The sequence below is a fragment of the Acomys minous genome, assembly GCF_964271855.1.
Source record: "Acomys minous genome assembly, chromosome: 4".
Classification (NCBI taxonomy): Eukaryota; Metazoa; Chordata; class Mammalia; order Rodentia; family Muridae; genus Acomys; species Acomys minous.
In genome coordinates this window covers 81,324,042-81,347,191 of record NC_140486.1, presented here as the reverse complement: position 1 = coordinate 81,347,191, position 23,150 = coordinate 81,324,042, and the positions used below count along the sequence as shown (strand labels likewise).

General features: G+C 41.2%; 1 protein-coding gene across 4 annotated transcripts in view; it reads left to right on the top strand.

Moving 5' to 3' along the window:
- The window catches only part of DNAH7 (dynein axonemal heavy chain 7), a 253,702-nt gene that overhangs the window by 81,399 nt on the left and 149,153 nt on the right, over window positions 1–23,150 (top strand). For all 4 annotated transcript variants that reach the window (XM_084779440.1, XM_084779442.1, XM_084779439.1 and 1 more), the window contains 6 exons: window positions 3,610–3,750; window positions 8,361–8,573; window positions 10,355–10,464; window positions 15,263–15,431; window positions 18,260–18,362; window positions 18,468–18,595. In XM_084779440.1, coding sequence (XP_084635566.1) covers window positions 3,610–3,750; window positions 8,361–8,573; window positions 10,355–10,464; window positions 15,263–15,431; window positions 18,260–18,362; window positions 18,468–18,595 — 864 coding nt within the window. The remainder of the gene's footprint in view (window positions 1–3,609; window positions 3,751–8,360; window positions 8,574–10,354; window positions 10,465–15,262; window positions 15,432–18,259; window positions 18,363–18,467; window positions 18,596–23,150) is intronic.

The window sequence follows — 23,150 nt, the reverse complement described above, 5'->3', positions numbered from 1 at the left end:
TTGGGGCTCACAGTGCCTTTATAATCAACCTGGAAGTCAGAGAGATGAATGCTGGCATGCAGATCACTTTCTTGTTTTTATTTGTGATCTACTTATGATATCCTAGTCTTTGGGACAATGCCACCCACATTCAGGACTTCTCTGGAAACCCTCCTGGACATGACAGAGAAGTTTGTAAATCAAGTGAAATTAACCTCTGCAGGTAACTCAGAGGAAAGAAGCGCATGTAAGGCAGTTGTTTTGCAATGGCTCATTGAGGTGGAACACAATGCCATCTCTGGCAAGCAGTGGCACTCAGACTGTCGTAACACATCTGCCTGATGTCGTACAGCCACATGCTGGGGTTTTCATCATGGCTACACACAGATGTCAATGTAACTTGTTCTAGACCCACCTTGGAAGCATCTGTGTGTGGTTCCCATACTTGGTGTGTGTGACTCTTACTTCTCTCTCTCTCTCTCTCTCTCTCTCTCTCTCTCTCTCTCTCTCTCTCTCTCTCTCTCTGTGTGTGTGTGTGTGTGTGTGTAATAGCCACCAGTACACCAGAGGATCACATCTACTTTCCCAAGTCTATGACAATATCACATTTTCCACATCTCACAAAGCACTGTTAGCACACTCATTAACAATTATTTTTGTGTTATGCCAATAAGTAGAAAATGAATACTTAAATTCATTTTTACTATAGTATGGGCTTAGTAATCAAGTTTTTAGTATAACAATAAAAACCATAAATGATCAGGAGAGCATGAAGGAAGTATAATTAACTGATGTCTAAATTAATTTTTCATTTTCTCCCATGCACTATTGGAGAAGTTAATTCAAACTGAGGTGTTTGATGTCACGTGCTACAATGCTATAATCCTAGATAAATTTTTAAGAAAATGTATGTAAAATAATTTAGACTTAGGCCTTTCCCATTTCATCCTTTTTCTGAGCTATAGTACAGTGAACATCCCCTTGCATATAGCTGGCTTCAGTGATTGAGTTATTTATTTTCTTGTGATCACCTCTAATATATGTGACCACCAGACCAGAGAGGATGTGTTTTGCTTGGCAAATATCAATAAATATTGACAAATGACATGATTGCTTTCATGGCTGTTAGCAATGTATATAAATTGCACAATGGCCACTGCTCAGCAGCATCGAGTCACGTGGTTTGAAGGTCACATGATAAGCAGGCATAGCTGTTACTACTCAGCTCTCCCTTTAACTCTTGTTGGCAGAGTGCTTAGAGGAAATAATGTGCCTGTCACTTCAGCAGTAAAGTGCGGTGACAAGGAACTGTGTAGAAAATGGGTTTCTTTCCAACATGTTCACGTGTAAATTTGTATTTGTAAATATAGAAGCAAATGCAATATGATCACCACAAATAGGAGATGTGTATATTATTTGTACCTGCATGCACAAGAGGATTATAATACATATGTATATGATTTATGGTTTAAATGAGCAGAGTAGATGCTTCCTTGAGTACTGTTGGAAATTTAATAACTGTGTTTCTCCTCTCCAAACTATGCAGAATCTGTTTGTAAGACTTAAATTTTAGTTCCTTTTTCTTAGTCCCCAGAGTGTTCTAAACCACATGCACTCCATCTTACCTTTCTCTGCTATGCTTCTCTAGCCTTTGTTTCTCTCATTGTTTTGTTTTTAATATTTTGAAGTTATAATTTTCCGTTTCCCTTTTTTTCCCCTCCAGGCTCTCCCATTTACTCCCACTACACACCTTGTTCTCTTCTAAATTCAATCTGTTCTTTTCTTTAATTTTCTAATCTTTAATTGTTGTTAAGTGTGTGTGTGTGTGTGTGTGTGCACATGCATGCCTAATATATATAGATACAATTTGTTTGGTCTGTATGATGCTCTCTCATACATATATGTCCATGGCTGATCCCTTGGCACTGGATAGACAATACATATGCCCTTTCCTGGAAAAGGCTGGCTGTCCTGCTCTCAGCACGCCTTGCTGCCTGTAGTTCTTGGTGTAGGGCTGAGGCTGCGGGCTTTTCTCCATTACACGTTAGCATCTCTGTTGGTGTCATCCTTGCTCAGGTTACGTTTAGGCAGCCATGTTGGTGAAACTTCATGTCTAGGAGACAGAATCTCACAGCAAGCTTCCTGTTCTAGTGGCACTTACATTCTTTCTGTCCCCTTCTCCACAACGATTGCTGAGCCTTATGTGCAGAAGTTGGGTTGTACATGTATTAGCTGGGACTGGGCCCCATGATTCTGAATTTTCATCATTTCTGGTTTTCTGCCCCATTTGTTGACAAGAGACATTTCCTTGTTGAGGGCTGAGAACTGCTCTTCATATTTATCTATGGGTATAAGGATACATACTTAGGATGTAGTTAGGGGCTACAGTGGTTTAGTAAAATGACCAATTTTATATTCTCCTACAAGGTGCATGACTTTAGCCTCGGGTAGCTGATTAGGGGTTCAGCGCCAGGAATGGGTCATGTTGAGAGGGCTGTGAATCACATCAGAGAGCTGTTGGTTACTGCCAACGTACGCTGCCACTGCTGCACCCTTGGGGACATCTTGCCACGCATGCTGGTTGCTGCTGTGGTATGTTGGCTTCACAGCTGGGTAGGAGTGATGGCTGACTCTCTCTTTTGGAAGCCTGCATGGCAATTTCTGGTACCACGGAGGCTAGTCCTTGGGGGAGCAGGTTTTCAGGTTGGTTCAGCTTGGGTCCTCTGGGCGCTGTGTCAGAAGCTCCTGAAGTCTTCATCATTTCTTCCATTCTTTAGCCACTTGCTTTTTTATCTATCCCACCCATGGTTCTTGTGGCTTGTTAAAAACGTCATTACCACTGGCAGTTACCTCTTGTCATTGTCCTTTTTTTTTTCCTATAAAAATCCAGCTAAACAAGAAGTCTAGAAAGTTTTTAAGTGTTCTTATATATTTCTCTGGAAACTCTAATTTTGACAGTCCTTTCTGAAATGTAAACCCTGAAATCAGTGTCACTTCCCAGAGGATGTTGCTGGTTTTGATTGGTAGATAGGGCAGACTAGAGTGCTTCCTATTGATATAGAAAAAGTAGATATATTAGCCCACTGAAAACGTGTAACAAAGAGCAGAAGTTAGGCTTTGTGGATGTGCAGCCTTTACCTTGCCGTGAAAAAGCTGTCCCTCTGTCTTACGTGCCCGTTATTATGGCCTTAGGCATCAGACTTGTGTCCAGAGAAGAGAGTAAGTTCTGGAACTCAGGTGGCAGCTAGAGAATTGACTGCACATGAGATGGTGTGGAGAGCTGACTGAACTGAACAAAAATCACGTGCTACAAATCTGACGGCTGTCAAATTGTTGAACTTATACTTTGCAGCGCAACTGTACAACTATTCAACATGAATGATGTCTTTTGGCTAAAACTGGTCATATAATAATTTGAGAAATGTGGTTTTTACAAATCCATAATTCGTGACAAAATAATATGTAGTATGCCTGCTCATGTGAAGTAACTTGTATATAAGTATTTTAATCATATGCTTTATGTGACTCCGTCAACTGGATAAGCATGTTGTAAAAAGTCAGGTTACATTAGTAGCTCTTCAATGGATACATTGTTCTAGAATGTTCATTTTTACCATTTTTTAAAATTAGGTGATTGGAGATGCAATTGCCGCCTATACAAAAAATCCGCGAATTAACTGGGTAAGAGACTGGCCTGGACAGACTGTTCTCTGTGTATCTCAAACCTTTTGGACATCAGAAGTCCAAGACTCTATACCAAAGGGCCAAGAGGTAAGCTTTTATACCCACGTTTCTCCGAATTTAGAAAACAGTTGTGATACCAACAGTACACTCTCCCTAAAGTATAAACTAAAGATAGTCCATTCAAAAGTACACTTTTTTTTTGCTACAAGCCAAGTTATAGGCTTAAAAAAATAAAATATATAGAAAAAGATACATTATTTTTCATGGTTTATATCTGAACCGTTTCTTTCTTCACGTCCTGTCAGAACCAAGGGTGCTTGACTCTCAGTCTTGTTTGCACATCGCTTTACAAAGAGAATAGTAATAGAACCAAGAAACGTCAAATCTTAGGAACATCAGGAGGGTACAGAATAATAGAATTCTCTGTTGTGCCTTGAGTAAAACTACTCTATATAGAAAAAGCAACGGTTTACTTATTTTGACCATTTTTATTTTTAACATAGTGGTTTTGAATAAATGCATATTTTGAGTTCTGCTTAATACTAAATATTGAAATATACTTGAGCATTAGGTTTAACGTTATTATTTGGATGACTGCTATTAATTTTAAAAACAACAGTATATATTACCCTCACCGCAGTGGTGCATTTTTTGAATGAAGGAATGCGTAACATTTCTTCATTCATCACAGATACTGTGAATGTCCACATCATCCCAGGCTTTGTGTTGAAAAGAATTGGAGTGAAAAATGTCCCCTTTCTCATGTAAATTTTCTTTATTAGCTATCATTTGTCTTTGAGCTTTGGGGAATGTCAGAAAAAGCTAAAGAAAGCCTCTATGGTATATTTCAGTCTGCATACTCTACTTGAAAATCTGAGACATGCTGCAAGTTAGAAATCTCATCCAGTGTCAGAAACTTTACTTTAAGGAGCCATATTATTGTTTCTTTTTTTTTCCTTCAGCAATATTATAATAGTGTATGTATCAGGCCAGTCAACATTTCAGAGCTCTTTCTGGTTCTTATGAACTTAAGTGGGCAGAATTTTTTTAACCCATCAAGTTCCGTTCATATTTCCTGACTACTTCTGGGTGTGAGGCCTGCTCTGGAGTGTGAACTCTATACCACGTGCCTCCATTGATGAAGGCTGACTCTCTTTCCCGAAGCAGCAATCAAGTGCATAGCTTCTCAGCTAGGGGGTGACTCTGTGCCCACTTCCCCTTTTCCACATGTCTGCCATCTTTTCTACATGGTTCCCTAAGTCAGGCACACACACACAGTCTCTCTCTCTGTGTGTGTGTGTGTGTGTGTGTGTGTGTGTGTGTGTGTGTGTGTGATATAGACATCCCAGTTAGGTTGAGCATTCTAGAATCTCTTATTCTCTGCATGTTGACAAGTTGTGGGTCTCTATCTTAGTTATCACCTACTGCAAGAAGAAGCTTCCCTGATGAAGGCTGAGCAACACACCATCAGGAGTCATTTTATTGCTATGTCCACTTAGTAGAATAATAGTAGGAGGCTTTCTCCTCAGGCCTATGACCTCCCTAGCCACAGGTTGTAGCCTTATTAACAGTTCAAGGAATGAGTCCCATTTCATGGGCAGACCTTAATCAGTAAGGCACTCTTACTATACTTGAAGTAGGAGTTTTGGTGAGCCAACTTGCAATTGACCAGTGGATCAACTGGAACCTAGTAGCTACTGATCTTTTGTTTAAAGCAATGAGTTCTAAATATACCTTTTAGGAGGGCATTGATATGCCTTTAAGGGGGAAGTGTTGGAGTTTGAGTGGGCTGCTTGTTTTCTTGAGGCAAGGATCCTCCAACGATGAAAAACTGAGCTACACACCCATAAATCACTCTACCTCACTAACATTGTCACTTAATTTCTGCACGAAGGAGAAACTGTATGTATAGGTCAAGGGCTTTCAGGGTATAGAGTTTCCATGACAGCAGTAAGCATGTGGGGGCCCCTGGACATCTCTACCATGGATCATTGGCTATTCCACATGTTGGTGCTTTTCTCCTAACAAATGAGTGGTTCACATTTGGAACTGATGACTTGGTTGAGTGGAAGAAGTCTCTGCAAACACCTAGAGTTTTCTGAAGCTTAAAACCATGACCGCTTTCTACACAGTTGCACACAGAACACGCATTCGCCTCAGAGTCTGTGTTTCCATTCCCCTCTTCAAGAAGTGCTGATTGTGAAATGGGACTGCGGGAGATATCACAGCGTCCATAAAATAAATGGGGGAGATGTCACTGTTGTAGAGCTTAGGACATGGAAGGATGAATGGGAGTTTGAGTTACCTTGCTGGCTAGCTTAAAAAGTGGAAGGATGTAAGCATGACACAAATAATTGATTCCAGAAAGCACGGTGGTAGCTACCTTTAGCTTCACTGGCTCATTATAAGAATGTTGACAAAGGCCAGGCGTGGTGCTGCATGCCTGTAATCACAGCACTCGGGAGCAGAGGCAGGAGGATCACTGTGAGTTCGAGGTCAGTCTGGTCTACAGAGCGAGTCCAGGACAGCCAAAGGATACACAGAGAAACCCTGTCTTTAAAAAAAAAAGAGTATTTTGGAATGTATTATAGTAATTTAGTATCTTGGAGCCAAATTTCAGTTCTAACATTGTTGTTCTATCACAGGAAAATACACTATTCTAGTACAGATAAATTTCTGTGGGCAGGTAGTATGTACAAATGCCATTTTTAAAAATAATCTGTGCTGTGATAGAACGTGAAGGCTGGCAAGGAGGCTAAGAGATGCTGGGCCAAAGAGAGGACAAGGATGTGCCTGGTGTGACCCTAGCATCCCAGACGGCCTTTACCACTGTAGTTACCAAATGCAGTGAAGTTCACTAATTGGCTGCAAGAATTTGAACACTTATGTGGCTAAACGTGGATGGAACAGAAGTTAATTTTTCATTATTTAAAAAGCAAATTACTGGCAAATCAGTCATGTACATAATAGAAAAGAAATGGTGTTTAAGGCCCCAAGTGCTTAAATAAAGAGCTCTCTCAAAAGCAATAATTAAAGAGATAAGATCTTCAAGGAAGAAGTGTCTTGAGCACAGCCTGGTTCTCTAAACTGTTCGCATCCTCAGAAGCTGTTTTTTGGTTTTATCATTGCCTCTTAGCAACGGGCCTGAAATAAACTCCTTGGCATTCAGCATTTATTAAAAAGTATGAGAGTGGAGAAATTGGCTGCCAGTCTACTGGAGCATATTGACAATTCCCTTAAACACAACATTTCCCATTGATTTTAATTTATTTTCATTATAAATTCTCTTCCCGTTCTGATTTTTTTTTTCATCTACTGGAAGAGAGGCTCCAAAGTAAGCTTGTTCCTTAGAACTTACCATAGCCCAAGATAAACCAAATCGCTCGGCACTGTTTATTATTACTATTATCATTATTGTTATTTCTTTGTTCCTTTCTGCTGCTATAAGAAAATATCAGTGGGTAGATACTTCATACAGAATAGAGGTTTACTTCTATTACATCTGTAGGCTGCAAGTCCAAGATTTAGGCAGCCCTGTTGTTTTTGGATGCTGGTAATAGCCTTCTGCTCATATCACAACATGGTGAGTAGCACTATGGCTAGATCGTGCCCAAGAGACTGACAACAGCTGTGCCAACATCCCATCACTGTGCCAACATCCCATCACTGTGCCAAAATGCCTGAGGTAAACTTAGAGGAAGGTAGATTCATTTTGGCTCTTGGAATAAGGAGAGAGGGAGAAGAAGAAGAGGAAAAGAAAGAAAGCAAAGGGAAGAGAAAAAAGAGGAAGAGAATAAGGTTCACTGTACCTTTAAGGACACGCCCCATCAGACTACTTCCTTCAATAAGGCCCACCTGGTGAAGTTTCCAGCACCTCCCAGCAATGCCATCACCAAGCCCTTTGGGGAACACTTCATATCTAAAGCAGAGTACAACCCGTTCTCACGAGAGTGAATCTAGTTCCATGAGACTCTGGTCACAGTCCACCAGACCTGTTCAGGACCTCCACACTGGAGATCATGCCTTCTACACAGGAACTTTCAAGGGACATATGAAATCATACTTAAACCGTAACAGTACCGATATTTCAAACCTCACATAGCAAGCTTAGGACCCATGCTTGTAGGACCCATGAGAACAAAGGGAAAAAGCCGTGTTCCTAGTGTCTCGGTTTCATCCCTGTCTGGCACCACTTTCCCTGTCTCTCTCCCGCCTCTCTGTCAGTCTCTGTTGAGAGGACAGTGTTTTCAGTAGCTTAGAGTCACAGGCTCACAGTTGACGAAGTCTAGGGAAAAACACTTTGTTGAGCCCTTGGGGAGAGCTATGGTTGGTTCTGGCTGGGTCTCCCCGTCTCCTTCACCTCCGATAGAGATGGGACAATAAGATTGATAGCTCCAACATAACCACAGAGAACAGAAGAGGGGTAGAAAAAGAAGAAGCTGGCATAAGCTGCCCACATCTGCCAGGTGGGTTTCTTTACTTGAAACCCTGCAGTAAGAAAAATAGATTATTTTAAAGTTACATAGAAAGTACTATTAAAATGCAGAGGATGTCTCATATACATGAGAATATATATCTATATATGAGAAAATCACACACATACATATTTATATATGCATAAATACACTAGTCCAAAATGTTTTTTGTTCACAGCGATCCCGATCACATTGGGAAATTCTACCTTTTTTTTTTTCCAGGCCCTTGAGAACTACTTGGAAAAATGTAACAATCAGATTGATGATATTGTCACGTTGGTCCGTGGTAAATTGTCCAAGCAGAACCGTGTTACTCTGGGAGCCCTTGTGGTCCTGGATGTTCATGCTAGGGATGTCCTTGCAAACCTTGTGAAGAAAAGGATCAGTGACGACACTGACTTCGAATGGCTAAGTCAGCTGAGATACTACTGGCAAGTAAGTGGCCTCACACAGCCATTTCAGCTCACAGCTTTTTAATTCACTCTTGCCTGCTCAGCTGTGTAATAGGATCATTAATACAGGAATTTTTGCCGGTGACTTCCGATATATGATTTTCCAGATTGAAAATCAAGGCAGCCAATAACTATGCTATAATCATCAGTATCTACATTTACATATCTATGCTTATATCCAAATGCGTTATTGTATATTAACATAAACGTATGTGTAAAGGTAACGAAATGAGCAGAAGCTAGGCTTCAATGCACTATTATGTAATTTACAAAATGTTGGGGGTGAGTCAGCTTAAAATTGTGCTTTTAGATTCCTGGTGTGTCTAAGCTGGGTGTGAGTCAAAGTCTTCAGTCTGGTTTAGTCATTAAGAAGCAGAGACACTGCCATTCTCCCATGCTTCTCTCATCTATGTCTGAATGGTGAAGTAGAAGGATCCAGAGGGTCCTAGAAACCTACAAGAAGAACATTATGATAGGCAGATTTGGGCCCGGGGGTCCCGCTCAAACTATGGCACCAGCCAAGGACAATACAGGCAGTAGCCGATGGACAGGACATTCTCCACAACTGAGTGGAGAGTGGGGTCTGACTTTCACACGAACTCTGGTGCCTCATATTTGACCACGTCCCCTGGATGGGGAGACCTGGTGGCACTCAGAGGAAGGATAGCAGGCTACCAAGAAGAGACTTGATACCCTATGAGCATATACAGGGGGAGGAGGTCCCCCTCAGTCACAGGCATAGGGGAGGGGAGTAAGGGGAAAATGGGAGGGAGGGAGGAATGGGAGGATACAAGGGATGGGATAACAATTGAGATATAATATGAATAAATTGATAAAAATTCAAAAAAGAAGAAGCAGAGACATGATTCATAAAGAAGGAATTGTTCAGGCTGTCTAGTGGATGATGATGGTCATCGCGGCTGTGGAGGAAGGAGGGGCAGGGACAGCTATGGCAGCCTGCTGCGTGTGGGAGAGATGGGGACTCAGCAGTTCATACGATCCCATGCAAATCTTAGGAGGGATGTCCTGGAAGAGACAGGTAGGAACCAGCACCCTCTAAGCCTTTTCAGGGCCGTGATATTTTGTGGCAGGCACGTGGGTGATGGAATCCTTGTTTCAGAAGCCATATCTTTCCTTAGTAGATTATACACAGGTGATTGTCTCTGTAGGCACCGGGCTCCTCAGCTGTGGTAGTGCTTGTCGTGAGTTGAATGAAAATGTCACTATTAGGAGCTATGGCCTTGTTGGAGGAAGTGTGTCAGCAAGGATGGGCTTTGAGGTCCCAGATGCTCAAGCCAGGCCCTGTATTGCTTTTCTTCCTGCTGTCTTCTGGTTCAGATGTAGAACTCTCAGCTACCTTTTCAGCACACGTCTGCCTATGTGCCTCCTTCCATGACAATAATAGACTAAACGTCTGGACTGTAAGCCAGTCCCAGCTAAATGTTTTCCTTTATAAGAGCTGCTGTGCTCAGAGTGTCCCTTCACAGCAATAAAACCCTAAGACTGTGGTAGTGCTCCATGTTGAAGAAAATAAAGAATAATACAGGAGAGAAAGAGGATGTTCTAGAATATTCTATGAAAGCCATTGGTTCCTGGTACTCACTCAGGAAGCCAGCGATGAAACTCCTCCTGTGAGTGAGCGAATGTGTGAAGGGTTATTCTAAAGTGTGCTGTGGTTGTTCCTTAGTAAAGAGCTTACAATTTCCTGCTGTTTGAAAGTTTGCTTTCTAACTAATTCCATTTTTTTCCCCTGATTGATTCTAGGAAAGTCAGTTAGAAACAAAGATGATCAATGCTGGTTTGCGATACGGCTACGAATATCTGGGCAATTCCCCTAGACTAGTCATAACCCCACTCACAGATCGCTGCTACAGGTAAGCCCTGCCATTCAAAGATGGCACTCACACACACACTCACACACACTCATACACACTCACACACACACGTGCGCGTGCACACATGCACATGCACACCCACACATGCACATGTACACACATTCGTACACACATGCACACACACACTCACACACACTCATACACACTCACTCACACACACACACACACGTGCGCGTGCACACATGCACATGTACACACATTCGTGCACACATGCACACACACACACACACACACAAATGACTGCGCTAGAGGTAACAAACTGAGTTAAAGTTAATTGTTTTTACCTTGCATTCTATAAATTTATCCTTTGTTGTTTTTCCAGCCTCTTGAGCCTCCTTTCACATGTCATTTTCTCATTCTTTGCTGGTTTCTCCTTTTCATCCTTGGGGGTCAGGGAATTCCCAGCCATTGTGCTGCCTAGCACTTCCTATCCGTCCCTCCCTCCCCGCAGTCCTCCTTTCTTCCTCAAACTCTCTGGCTTCTTTTCAGATCACTATGTATGTATGTATGTATGTATGTATGTATGTATGTATGTGTGTATGTATGTATGTATGTATCAATTATTCCTCTGAAATGCTGAATTTTCTGTAGAGTTCTGTTGCCATGTTCCATAATTTCCAGACTGATCACTTCCAAACTTTAACCACCCATGTCCTAAAGAGCTATGTCTGGGCCACTCCCCTTCAATCGCTCACAGTATGCATCCTGCTGGGCATCTCCTTTGATAATTCATAGGAACGTAACACTTAGATTTTATTCCCAGTGCAAATTAACCATTTTATGTATTAAGTTAGCTGTGCCTCCCAGACTGTACATCTCGGAAGACAGCAGTGAACATACGTCATATTTCAATTCTATTCATACTCCTCCTTTGTCTCTTCCCAGGCCCCACCCCCATTCTATACCAATCCAACTTTGTGTCCTCCTATTTATTTTTTTTAAGCTGTCGATCACAGTTATGCTGCCCATGTACTCTTGGATGTGTTGACATCCCTGGAACATGTTTGACCCACCAGGGATAACATTCCTAAAAAATCAAACTCTCCTCCTCTCAGTAGCTACCAGTTTCCAAGATCTCCTCATTGAGATGTGGGACTCCATGCCACCTCCTCTCTCCATGCTGGGATTTTATCTGACTTGAGCTTGCATAGGTCCTGTGCATGCTGTCATAACCACTGTTAGCTCTATGGACAACGTCAGTGTTGCATCTCCTGTCACACCTGGTTCCTTCCTGTGTCTCACTGATCATTATAATGGGTTGAGACACAGATGAGGCACACTTGCTATACTTTATATTCTTTTTTTAAAATTTTAAAAATATATTTTATTAATTTATTCATATTATATCTAAATTGTTATCCCACCCCTTGTATCCTTCCATTCCTCCCTCCCTCCCATTTCCCCTTACTCCCCTCCCCTATGACTGTGACTGAGGGAGACCTCCTCCCCCTGTATATGCTCATAGGGTATCAAGTCTCTTCTTGGTAGCCTGCTGTCCTTCCTCTGAGTGCCACCAGGCCTCCCCATCCAGGGGATGTGGTCAAATATGAGGCACCAGAGTTCGTGTGAAAGTCAGACCCCACTCTCCACTCAACTGTGGAGAATGTCCTGTCCATTGGCTAGATCTGGGTAGGGGTTCCAAGTTTACTGCATGTATTGTCCTTCGCTGGTGCCATAGTTTGAGGAGGACCCCTGGCCCCAGATCTGCCCATCATAATGTTTATATGTTATATTCTTTATTGGACCTTTATGTGCTATTTTTCACCTTGTCTCCAACACTACCACATTTTCTAGCATAAAGGATTAAATAAACACTGAAATGAAGTTTTAAAGACTAGGAGAGTAGGGCTTCCTCAAGACCCAGCTATTCCACTCCTTGGAATATACCCAGAAAATGCTCCAGCACACCACAAGGACATATGCTCACTCATGTTCATAGCAGCCTTATTCATAATAGCCAGAACCTGGAAACAGCCTAAATGTCCCTCAGTTGAAGAATGGATAAAGAAACCATGGTACATTTACACTATGGAATACTACTCAGCTACTAAAAACAAGGAAATCCCAAAATTTGTGGACAAATGGATGGAACTAGAAATGATCATCCTGAGTGAGTTAGCCCAGAAGCAGAAAGACTCACATGGTATATACTCACTTATAATTGGACACTAGCCCAAAGGCATGTCCCACGAAAGTCTTCATTTACCAGGAGATTGGGATAGATGTGAGGACATCCTACTGAAACTCTAGGTAAGAAAAATATAGAAGATGGGGAAATAGAAGGACCCAGAGGGTCCTAGAAACCTACAAGAACACTGTGACAGGTGGATCGGGGCCCGGGGGGTGGGGTCTGCTCAAATTATTGCACTAAACAAGGACAATACAAGTAGTAAACATCGAACCCCTACTCTGATCTACCCAAAGGACAGGACATTCTCAACAATTATATGGAGAGCAGGGACTGACTCTGACATGAACTCTGGTGCCCCATAGTTGACCACTTCCCTTGGTGGGGAGGCCTGGTGGCACTCAAAGAAAGAATAAGCAGGCTTCCAAGATGAGACTTGATAGCCTATGACCATATAGTGGGGGAGGAGGTCCTCCTTGGTCTTAGACCTAGGGGAGGGGAATAGGGTGAAAGCAAGAGGGAGGAGGAATGGGAGGATACAAGTGATGGGATAACAATTGAGTTGTAATTTGAATAAATTAATAAAATTAAAATTTAAAAAAGCCTAAGGGAACACTTTGAAATGTTAGTGCTTCTGGAGAACAAGATAGCATCTCGCACATTTGCTTATGCGTTATGATGACTCTCGGGTAGAGGATAGTCCAAATGTCTGGATCTCCTTGTACTGTACTTTTTGGACTATAAGACACACCTGACCATATAAGATGAACCCAGGTTTTAGAGCAGGAAAACAAGAAAAAACAGTAAAAACAACAATCAGACCATAAGGTGCACCCTAATCTCCCCACACTTTTGGTGGGAAAAGTACGTCTTATGGAAGGTTGCATCATAAATTTCATCTACTCATTCAAGACACAAGCTATACACTCTGGTAACAGAACAAAGAAGGAGTGTATATGCTATTTCCATGTTTATATCAAAATGAATATGACTAGAAAAACAGCATATTGTTCTATGGTAATAGTAACCTTGGCAGAATACAGGATGGAGAAAAACATGCTATTGTTTTCAGCTTCATAAAATAAAAAGACACAGAGCATATCACTCAGATGCCTTTGCATCAGATTGGAAAGCTGTATTAGAAGCGATTGCAATAGCATGTTCTGAGTGAGATCCTAGAGGGAAACATGAGGCGCCACAGGTGTGTGTAACGCAGATGGGGACAGGGCTCACAAGAATGCCCTGAGAAGCAGAGGGCTCAGGAGGGTCTGAATGCAGGCAGCAGATGACAAGGTAAGCGGACTTGACCACACGGGCAGGAAAAGGCCCTCTGCACTTCACTAGCAAGTGTAATCCACTTACATTTAATGCAATTAGCAAACTATCTGGACTCACTAAAATAATTGTGCTGTGTGTTTCATATCCCCAGAGCCTTAATTTTGAGTTTAATTCACTTATTTGTAATAGCAGTCACTATAATTAAATATTATTTAAATCATTCTCTTTATATCTATTCTTTAAGGATCTTTCTCTTGCTTATTGATGTTCACTGTAATGTCACTAGGGTTTTTTTCTAATGTTACTTGGTTTTTGTTTTTGTTTTTTGTTTTTTCTGTTGATGTTTTTACTCCATTCTGGAAAGTTCTTAGTCATTGACATTTAAATTTTGCCTCTTCGCCATTTTCTTCCTTCTTTATTCTGTGCCCTTTATCTTTTCTTATATTTGATCTCTAACTCTCAGGGTAATTCCCTAATATTTACCTCCTAACATGTAATTTTATTTCCTTATGTTTATTCTGATATTTGACCTTTTACTGAGTTTTCAAGTGTTTATTGAATATATTTCTATTGTAGCATTTCAAGTTGTCTCTTTTATAAAATTGGCCTCTGCCTCAGAGAGGGAGAGGTAATGAGAGAGAGAGAGAGAGAGAGAGAGAGAGAGAGAGAGAGACAGACAGACAGACAGACAGACAGACAGACAGACAGACAGAAACAGAGATGGGAGAGACAGAAGAAGGAAGAAGAGAGGGAGAGAGAAAAGGAGAAAGACAGAGAGAAAAAGAGACAGAGACAGAGAGACATCCTTTGAGTGATAGCTGTGGACTTTAAATTTTCTTCTTTCATGTTACATTCCTATACTCTTCTAATAAGGTTAGATGTTCACACAGTCAGCTAGATTCTCCACATTGACCAGAAGTCAGGCCTGAATTCCAAAAGTACATTTGTTCCAAAATTTTCCTATATATAAATATGTATATGTACATGAATTCTATCTGCCTGCCTGCCCATCCATCCATCCATCCATCCATCCATCCATCCATTTACTCACCCACTCACCCACTCACCCACCCACTCACATATTCATCCACCCACCTACCCATATATCCATCAATCTATCTATCCATCCACCATGTATGTATTTATGTATGTATGTATGTATGTATGTATGTATGTATGTATCCATCTATCTATCTGCTATCATCTATCTACTCTTCGACATAAAATTAATAACAAAGTAATAAGCTGTCAGAGATCTCCTGAGGCTGGCTGGAAGGGAGAAATCATGGAAGAAGAGCTGGAACTTAGGACTCACTTTAACCTTTTGTTTTGCCTATGAGTTCATGATTCTGTCCATTTCTTTGACTCGAGGACTTTATTTGGCGCCCTTCATCTGCACCTGGGAGGAGCACCTGAGGGTCCAGCTGGCACCGGAAAGACAGAAACAACCAAGGATTTAGCAAAAGCTGTAGCCAAACAGTGTGTCGTGTTCAACTGCTCCGATGGGCTGGACTATTTGGCTTTAGGAAAATTCTTTAAGGTTTGTTTCGATTCCCCATTTCTTTATGGCAGGGAACTGATCAGAGAGAAGAAGGGGGTTACAGAGAGACACAACTGAATGCAAGCAGAAGCTTTCCTGTGCCTTGTAAAGGTAAAAATTATACCAGAGTGTCAACAGGTGCCAAGGACAGGTGAGCCCTGTGTCCCTCTGGCCCCTGCTGTGGAGGCTGTCTTCCTCACTTCTCATGGGGTCTCAGATGTAGAAATGGTAGGTGGCTATTTGGGCACTTTGACCTGGAGCAGGCTCTCTGGCAACAGAAGTCAGGTTGCACGGAAGGCTATTACAACCCATTCTTTTACAAAGCATATAAGGACTGGAGAGATGGCTCAACCGTTAAAGGCTAGATTCACAACCAAAAAATATGAAAAAGCAAATAAAAGTTCCTTTAAATGGAGTATTTGAGCATATGTGTAAAGGCTGTAGTGTGAAATTACGAAGATTTTTTTTTTACCTGTGCTGTTTTATCAATAAGTTTCAGAATTCACTAATTGACTATTACAGACACATCTTAGATTTTCAGCCTTGGAAGTGTATTAGTCTTTTTATATTTTTTAATAGTATGCATATGTGTCCATACATGTGTCTCTATGTGTTTGTAAGTATGCACACACATGTTTGCTGTGTGCAAGGAGGTCAAGTGGTTGATCCTGGTAGCCTTTCTCAATTGCAATCCACTTTGTTTCTCACTGGCTGAGAGCTTGCCAAGTAGAGTAGTCTGGCAGGTGAGTCCCAGGTCGGGCTCCACCTCCCCAGCACTGAGATCACAAGCGAGTATCACTGTGACCAGCCTTTTTGTGTGGGTGCTGGGGCTTGAACTCATGTTCTTATGCTTGGGTGTCAAGCATTTTACCAACTGAGCCATCTTCCCAGACCCAAAGGACTGATGCACACCACCCTGTCCACCATGTCTTACTTATCTAAATCTATGAGATTCTAGAGGTCTGCAGGATTGTAAAAGGAAAATCAAAGGTGTGAAGGGCCTGCTTGGAAGCCACTTGAGCAGCCTGTTTCTAGAGGCTGCGATTCCTGAAGCCACTTGAACAACCTGTCGTTTCTAGAGGCCATGATTCCTGTAAATGCTTGCTGGGGCCATGGAGCTCAGAATCATCTGTTTGGGATTGTCAATGCTTTGCTTTTATTTTTCTGTAATTTTCCAAAAATATTTTAACTATTCTATACTATGCACTTTAAATTTTTCCTTCAGCAAAATTAACAATTTGAAATGAACAATTTCAAAAATTAAACTAACAAAAATATATTATTCTTACCCAATACAGTGAACCATTTTCCTGAGTGATATGTGTTGGTCATTATCAACAATTTTGGAATTGTATAAGATTTTACATTTGTGGTGCTAAAACAGAGTGAGAATACTTTAAGGAAGTCAAAATAAAAAAGAAACAAAATGATAGAAAAACATTGGAATGACGTTTAATTTGTCTACTATAGTGTTGTATAAACGTGCCACAATGACTAAGAAATAAGTAGTAAAGTTAGAAGATCCAAAATATGGTTTGAATAATAGTTCATTCCAATGTATTTAAAGCAATGCCTGATGTTTTTATCGTAACAGTCTTTATTCTTTGATTTAGATTGATCTATTTCAATAGACTAAATTTGCTTACTGATACATACTATTTGGTTGCACAGATATACTTTTGGTGTGGTGTTCATGCTCAACAGTGGGAGTAGAAATAAAGGTCTAGTTGTTACAATTAAGAACCTCATTCTTAATCATTCAGTCACTATTTTTAAAATATCACAGTCTATATATTGACATATATGACATTAAATAGGCTGTTTTCTGTGACAACCAAAGCTTTTATTGTATTATTCATTAGAAATCAATGTAATTAGTACTGTGTTCTCTGAAGACTTTATCAATCTTTGATATGGGTGGAGCTCAGTGCATATCTGTGAGGCAATACTTTTTTCCATTTTTAAAAATATATTTTATTAACTTAGTCGTATTATATCTCAATTGTTATCCCATCCCTTGTATCCTCCCATTCCTCCCTCCCTCCCACTTTCTCCCTACTCCCCTCCCCTATGACTGTGACTGAGGGGGACCTCCTCCCCCTGTACATGCTCATAGGATATCAAGTCTCTTCTTGGTAGCCTGCTATCCTTCTTCTGAGTGCCACCAGGCCTCCCCATCCAGGGGACATGGTCAAATATGGGGCACCAGAGTTTGTATGAAAGTCCGACCCCACTCTCCACTCAACTGTGAAGAATGTCCTGTCCATTGGGTAGATCTGGGTAGGGGTTCGAAGTTTTACTGCCTGTATTGTCCTTGGCTGGTGCCATAGTTTGAGCAGGACCCCTGGGCCCAGATCTGCGTGTCATAATGTTCTACTTGTAAGTTTCTAGGACCCCTTTCTTAGGACTATAAATTGGGCCTTGAATGTTAGTTGGATATTTGGGTATTCTGATTACAAAGTAATCTCTTTGGCAACAGAAGTCATGTTGCATAGATGGTTATTACAACCCATTCATTTAAAAAAGCAAATGAAATCAACTTGTAAATAAAAAGTAAAGGCCTGGAAATTATAGGTGTGCCTCTAAATGCCTAAAGATATAACAGAGTGAAGGCAATAAATTGGAAAGTTTTCCAGTTGATCAAACTCTTTATTCACCTAGAATAATGAATTGGTAATGAAAAAATGAGCTGTCTTTAAAGATAAAAGTGAATAAGCAATTTCCTTGATAGGATATTAAATCCCTGAAAAGATCAGGTGAAAATGCATCATTTCAATGTAATATTCAATCAGATAAAGTTGAAAATTTTTATTATTCTTTCCTCCCAGGGACTGTTATCGTGTGGAGCGTGGGCTTGCTTTGATGAGTTTAATAGAATTGATTTGGAAGTACTTTCTGTGGTTGCTCAACAAATCCTTACTATCCAAAGAGGTAACAAGCTCATCTGTCTACACAGCATGTGAAAACAGAATGGGGGCAGGCGGGCAGCGAACGCACGCGCCGTGGCACTGCTCACTCGTGTCTCGTTACCCACAGGTATTAATGCAGGCACTGAGCTGCTGGTGTTTGAAGGGACAGAACTAAAACTCGACCCCACGTGCGCTGTCTTTATAACCATGAACCCTGGGTATGCTGGGCGGTCAGAGCTGCCGGACAACCTGAAGGTACAGAAGGCATACATGTAACATCTGTCTCTTTCTTACAATTATGAATGCTAAAAAGGAGAATGCGTGATCTTAGGATCATATTTTTTAAAAACTGCTTTCAGGCACACCATTTTGGGAATTGTTCTAGGAGATATTGTTTAAAGCTTCAAATACTTTTACAAACTAAATATGGAGAACAGGTTTATAGTTGCCACATTTATAGTTTTAAAATAGTATTGGTTATAACAAATGAGAAAAGACAGAAAAATACCCAATATCTCTTAATGTATTCCATCTTTTCAGCTTTATATTAGTTTTTAAAGAGTTCAACTCCAGCAATTGTGTGTAAGTGGCAGTTTTCATTTTTTTTTAAAGTAAGCTTAAATTCATGATGAGCATTTTCCCAGCTTTGTAAACATGATTGAGGCTGTAAGTAGGATTGCTGAGCTGTCCTGATGGGCGTTTAGGTTGCTTTTCGTTCCTGTGTTGTAAAGAGCATCGCTAAAGAGTGTTCTAGCTGAAGGCTTCTCTCTGTTGGAAGGCTTCCTGTAGTTGGACCTCCTTCAACAGAGGGTGAAACCACGGGCCTCCCCTACCGAATGTCAGTCCCTGTTAATATATGGTACCTGTTTGTTTTTGTTTTTGTTTTTGTTTTAATTTATAAAGGACAAAATATTGTCCTAGCTGAATAGAACAAAACTTTTACTTTCAAAAAGTAATTTTTCAATTATGAGTAAAATAGCTTGTTTCCTCCACGTATTTGCTCTCCTTTTTATATACTTCCAGGGTGAATTGCATGTTTATGGATTGTGCATAAAGTACGATGTATGTTGGAGAATGGTACATTAGTAATTGTAGACCCAAACCCAAGTTTTCTGACTAAAGCCTTCATGCCTTCAGCTGGTCACGGCTCCACAGAATCAGTCTAGTTGCCACCACATATTTTTGTACATCTACGTTATGCCCTTTATGTGCTTATGTGACTAAGCCCTTTGCTTTAGTGAAGGAAGGAATGATTTAGAAATGAGAAGGGTGTGTGTGTGTGTATGTGTGTGTGTGTGTGTGTGTGTGTGTGTGTGTGTGTGTGTGTGAAGACATTGTTCAGTGGCTAAATGCTTCTGCCTCCAAGCCCACGAACCTGAGACCAGAACCTACGTGGGGAAGGGAGAGCTGACTCCTTCAAGCTGACCTCTGACCTCCACAAGTGGGCTGTAGCATGCATACCCTCCCCAGTAAGTAATATAATAAATTTTATAAGAAGAAAGTGACAAATCCTTTATCTAAGAGGCTCTTTGTGGCTTCTCTTTGCAGCTTTCTGCTGAAAAGCTCTGTGCAACTATTCTATTCCACACTCACATTATTCTTCTATTCAGTGGGATCAAACTGATTGCACAGTCATAAAAGTAGGAGGGCAAAATTCCATGAGTAGTTGGTCATAAAAAGCTGGAAAATGTGATTGGTTAAATCTGCTAAAGCCTCATGTTGACTGTCCCACTACGTACGTGTGTGTGTGTGTGTGTGTGTGTGTGTGTGTGTGTGTGTGTGTGTGTGTGTGTGTGTTGAGTAATAGCCAGATATTTGCCCTGAGGCTCCTGGGGCGTTGGGTTTTCTTTCTGCACTAAGCTAAAAACTCCTGTGAACCTCCCCCTGGCTTTTCCATTGCTATGGTTCCCTCCTCTGTGCTGTCCTTGTGGGTGGGGTTGCTATAGAAACCTGTTTGCAAGTATGTATGGAAATTCCTAGCTGAGAGTGGAGACACCAGCTGGTAATCCAGCTTTTGGGAGGCAGTGACAGGGGGACCAGGAATTCTTGAGTCCTCATCTCAGAAGGAATCCCTAACAAGTCTAAAATAAGCTTTGAATTCAGAGAGAGAGAGAGAGAGAGAGAGAGAGAGAGAGAGAGAGAGAGAGAGAGAGAGAGATAAAAGAAGGAAGGAAGGAAGTGTTGAGCCCTAGAAAGCACTGTTATGAGCCCTCACTGTTATGCCTGAACCCTCTCCACCTCCACCTACCCCTCTTCTGCCAATTTCTGTGACTGCTCTTGACTCTGTGCTGTCTTATTGGCTCTTCTTCCTCCCAGCCCTCTTCCCTTCTACCTTGGCTGGGCTATGGTGACAACTCCCTGGCACCAGTGTCTTCCGCTCTGGATTCTACCGTTGCAATGCTACCAATGTCTTCTATCAAAAGAAATCCGACCATGTAATTCCAGCTTTAACAGCTGCTGGGGCCCTGGAGAGGTGCCTTAGAGTTTGGGAGCACATCCTACTCTTGTAGAAGATGAGAGTTTGTTTCTCAGTGCTCTCACTGGGTGGCTCCAGGGGACTCGGTGCTTTTCTTCTGGACTCAGCAGGCACATGCACTCACATAGGCACAGACTCAGACATAGGCACACACACACATCCTTATAACCAAAACATGAACATAAACCTTTGAGACTATTTGGGCTCTTTTTTGTCTACAAAATACAGCAAGTTTCTTTGTAGAGTCTGCTAGGGTCTTGGTATTAGGAGCTAATGCATACATACTGCCATTTGCCTGCCTGTCACAGGAATCTTGCTAGCCTCTGAATGCCCTGTGCCTTCCTGCATGTTTATTTCTCTCCGGAGTATTTTCCTTGACTGTTGCTTTCCTCCCTAACAAATGAATTCAGTGTTTGAACTAACAGAGAAGCACTGAGCATACTCAAGTTCAGAAGTGACCATGGGGTTACGTCCTGGGCTGGGCAGAGGTTCACACTGAGCCCTCACAAGTCCCAGTGTGTAGCTTCCTTGGAGACATCTTCCCTGGGTCTCTCTTCCTGGGATGCTGGCAGCCGGCTTCACACAAGCTTCACAGTGGGTGAGCTCTCAGTCTGCCTGGAGCGGTGACACTGCTGGCTTCTTTCTTTTATCATGTGCATTTCCCACATTGCCTGTGTCTGCAAACTCTGGGCATTGAGCCTGTGGCCACGGGCCACTTTTGTTTTCTCAGACGTGAGTCAGGCACCAATCCAATATTCCCTCAAATGCAGAGATGCCTCCTAACCGCTCGCACGTTGTATTCGGCATAGTGTGGTGAGCTGTGGGGTTCATAATGTAACAGCATTCCCATCAAAGGAAGTATTTTCACCCATGCCTTCTTCCTTCCTCCCCAAACACTTTAAATTAGAAGGTTCAATGATTGTGTATACTTCCTTTGCAAATTTGCCATACACTATAACTTACATATGTTTTGATAACTGATAAGCATTTTTCTATAGTTAGCTCTTTTCTTCTATTATGGCTTCTGGGGACCAAACTCAGGTGTCAGGCTTCTGTAGCGGGAATCTCCCTACTTAGGCTTCTCATTGGCCCATCAGAAATGCTTTGTTTTGAATATTTTAAATGTCAACACTTGTCTTTAGGAAAATAACATTCTAATAAGTGGAACATGATAGTGACCTAGCTTGGAAGCTCCTTTACTTGCTGTAGCTGTTGTCCCTTTGGTGTAGGTGTGCTCATAGTGTCCCACAGCCACCAAGTGTGAGAGAGGGTATGGCAACCTGGGAAGTATGTTGACTGTTCAGAGTTCAACTTGCCACACAAGGCCCTGGATGCTGACCCCAAACTCGTAATAATTGTTACTGTCATAAAGGTAGATGGCATAAGGCATTCCTAGACAGAGGCTGCTGACTGCTGTGTAAATTCAGCCTCTCTCTGTCTCTCTGTCTCTCTCTGTTGCTCTCTCTCTCTCACATACATACCCAATTCCAAACCTACCACTTGCAGGATGTACCATGTGAATAGCAATGTTCTTTAGTAATTTCATTCTTTGGTATGCAGTGGTCCAGATTCAAAGTTACTTGCTCAAGCTACATTTTAAAAATTGTGTATATGTCTGTGCACACAAGAAAGCAATGTTTTAATACAAAATTTATTAAAGTGAACCCTGATGCACACTAATATTCTAAACATAAATTTTATATGTATTCTTTAAAAATATATTTAATTTTATATTTGCTTACCACTACATGGTATTTAGTTATTCTATAATATTTAAAATTCTATGAGTATAAATGATCCTTATAATTTGCAAAATTATTGATCTTTAATAGTCATCATCCAAGACTTTTCAGTGTTCTTTGCATTACTTTGCTTGCAGAAGGACTGGTCAGGTTTCTACAGACTCAAAAGACTTGAGTATATCAAAATATTTCCTTTACTTAACACAGTCTTGGAATTGGGCAGCTGACTAGCTCCAGGTTGTGCGTTAATTGGCTCCCTAGAGAGCCCTGATGAAAAGCCAGGCTCCCAACAGCAGGGCCGTTGTCATCAGCCTGGATGAGAGGCCTGATTTTCTTGTATCCTGGCTGTCTGATGTTCTTTTGTCCTGTAACATGTTGCTTTCCACAAAGAACGTTGCAAAACTGATCCTGGATATTTAGAAAGAACAGTTTATCTATTGTTAATGGTATGTTTATTACATATGCCTTAATGGTAAACCAAGTGTAATTACTTTATCCATATGACCTAAATATTATAATTAATGTATTAACACGTTAATTTATGATATTAATGTATAATACCAGACATTGTTAGTAGGTATGAGATTATTGT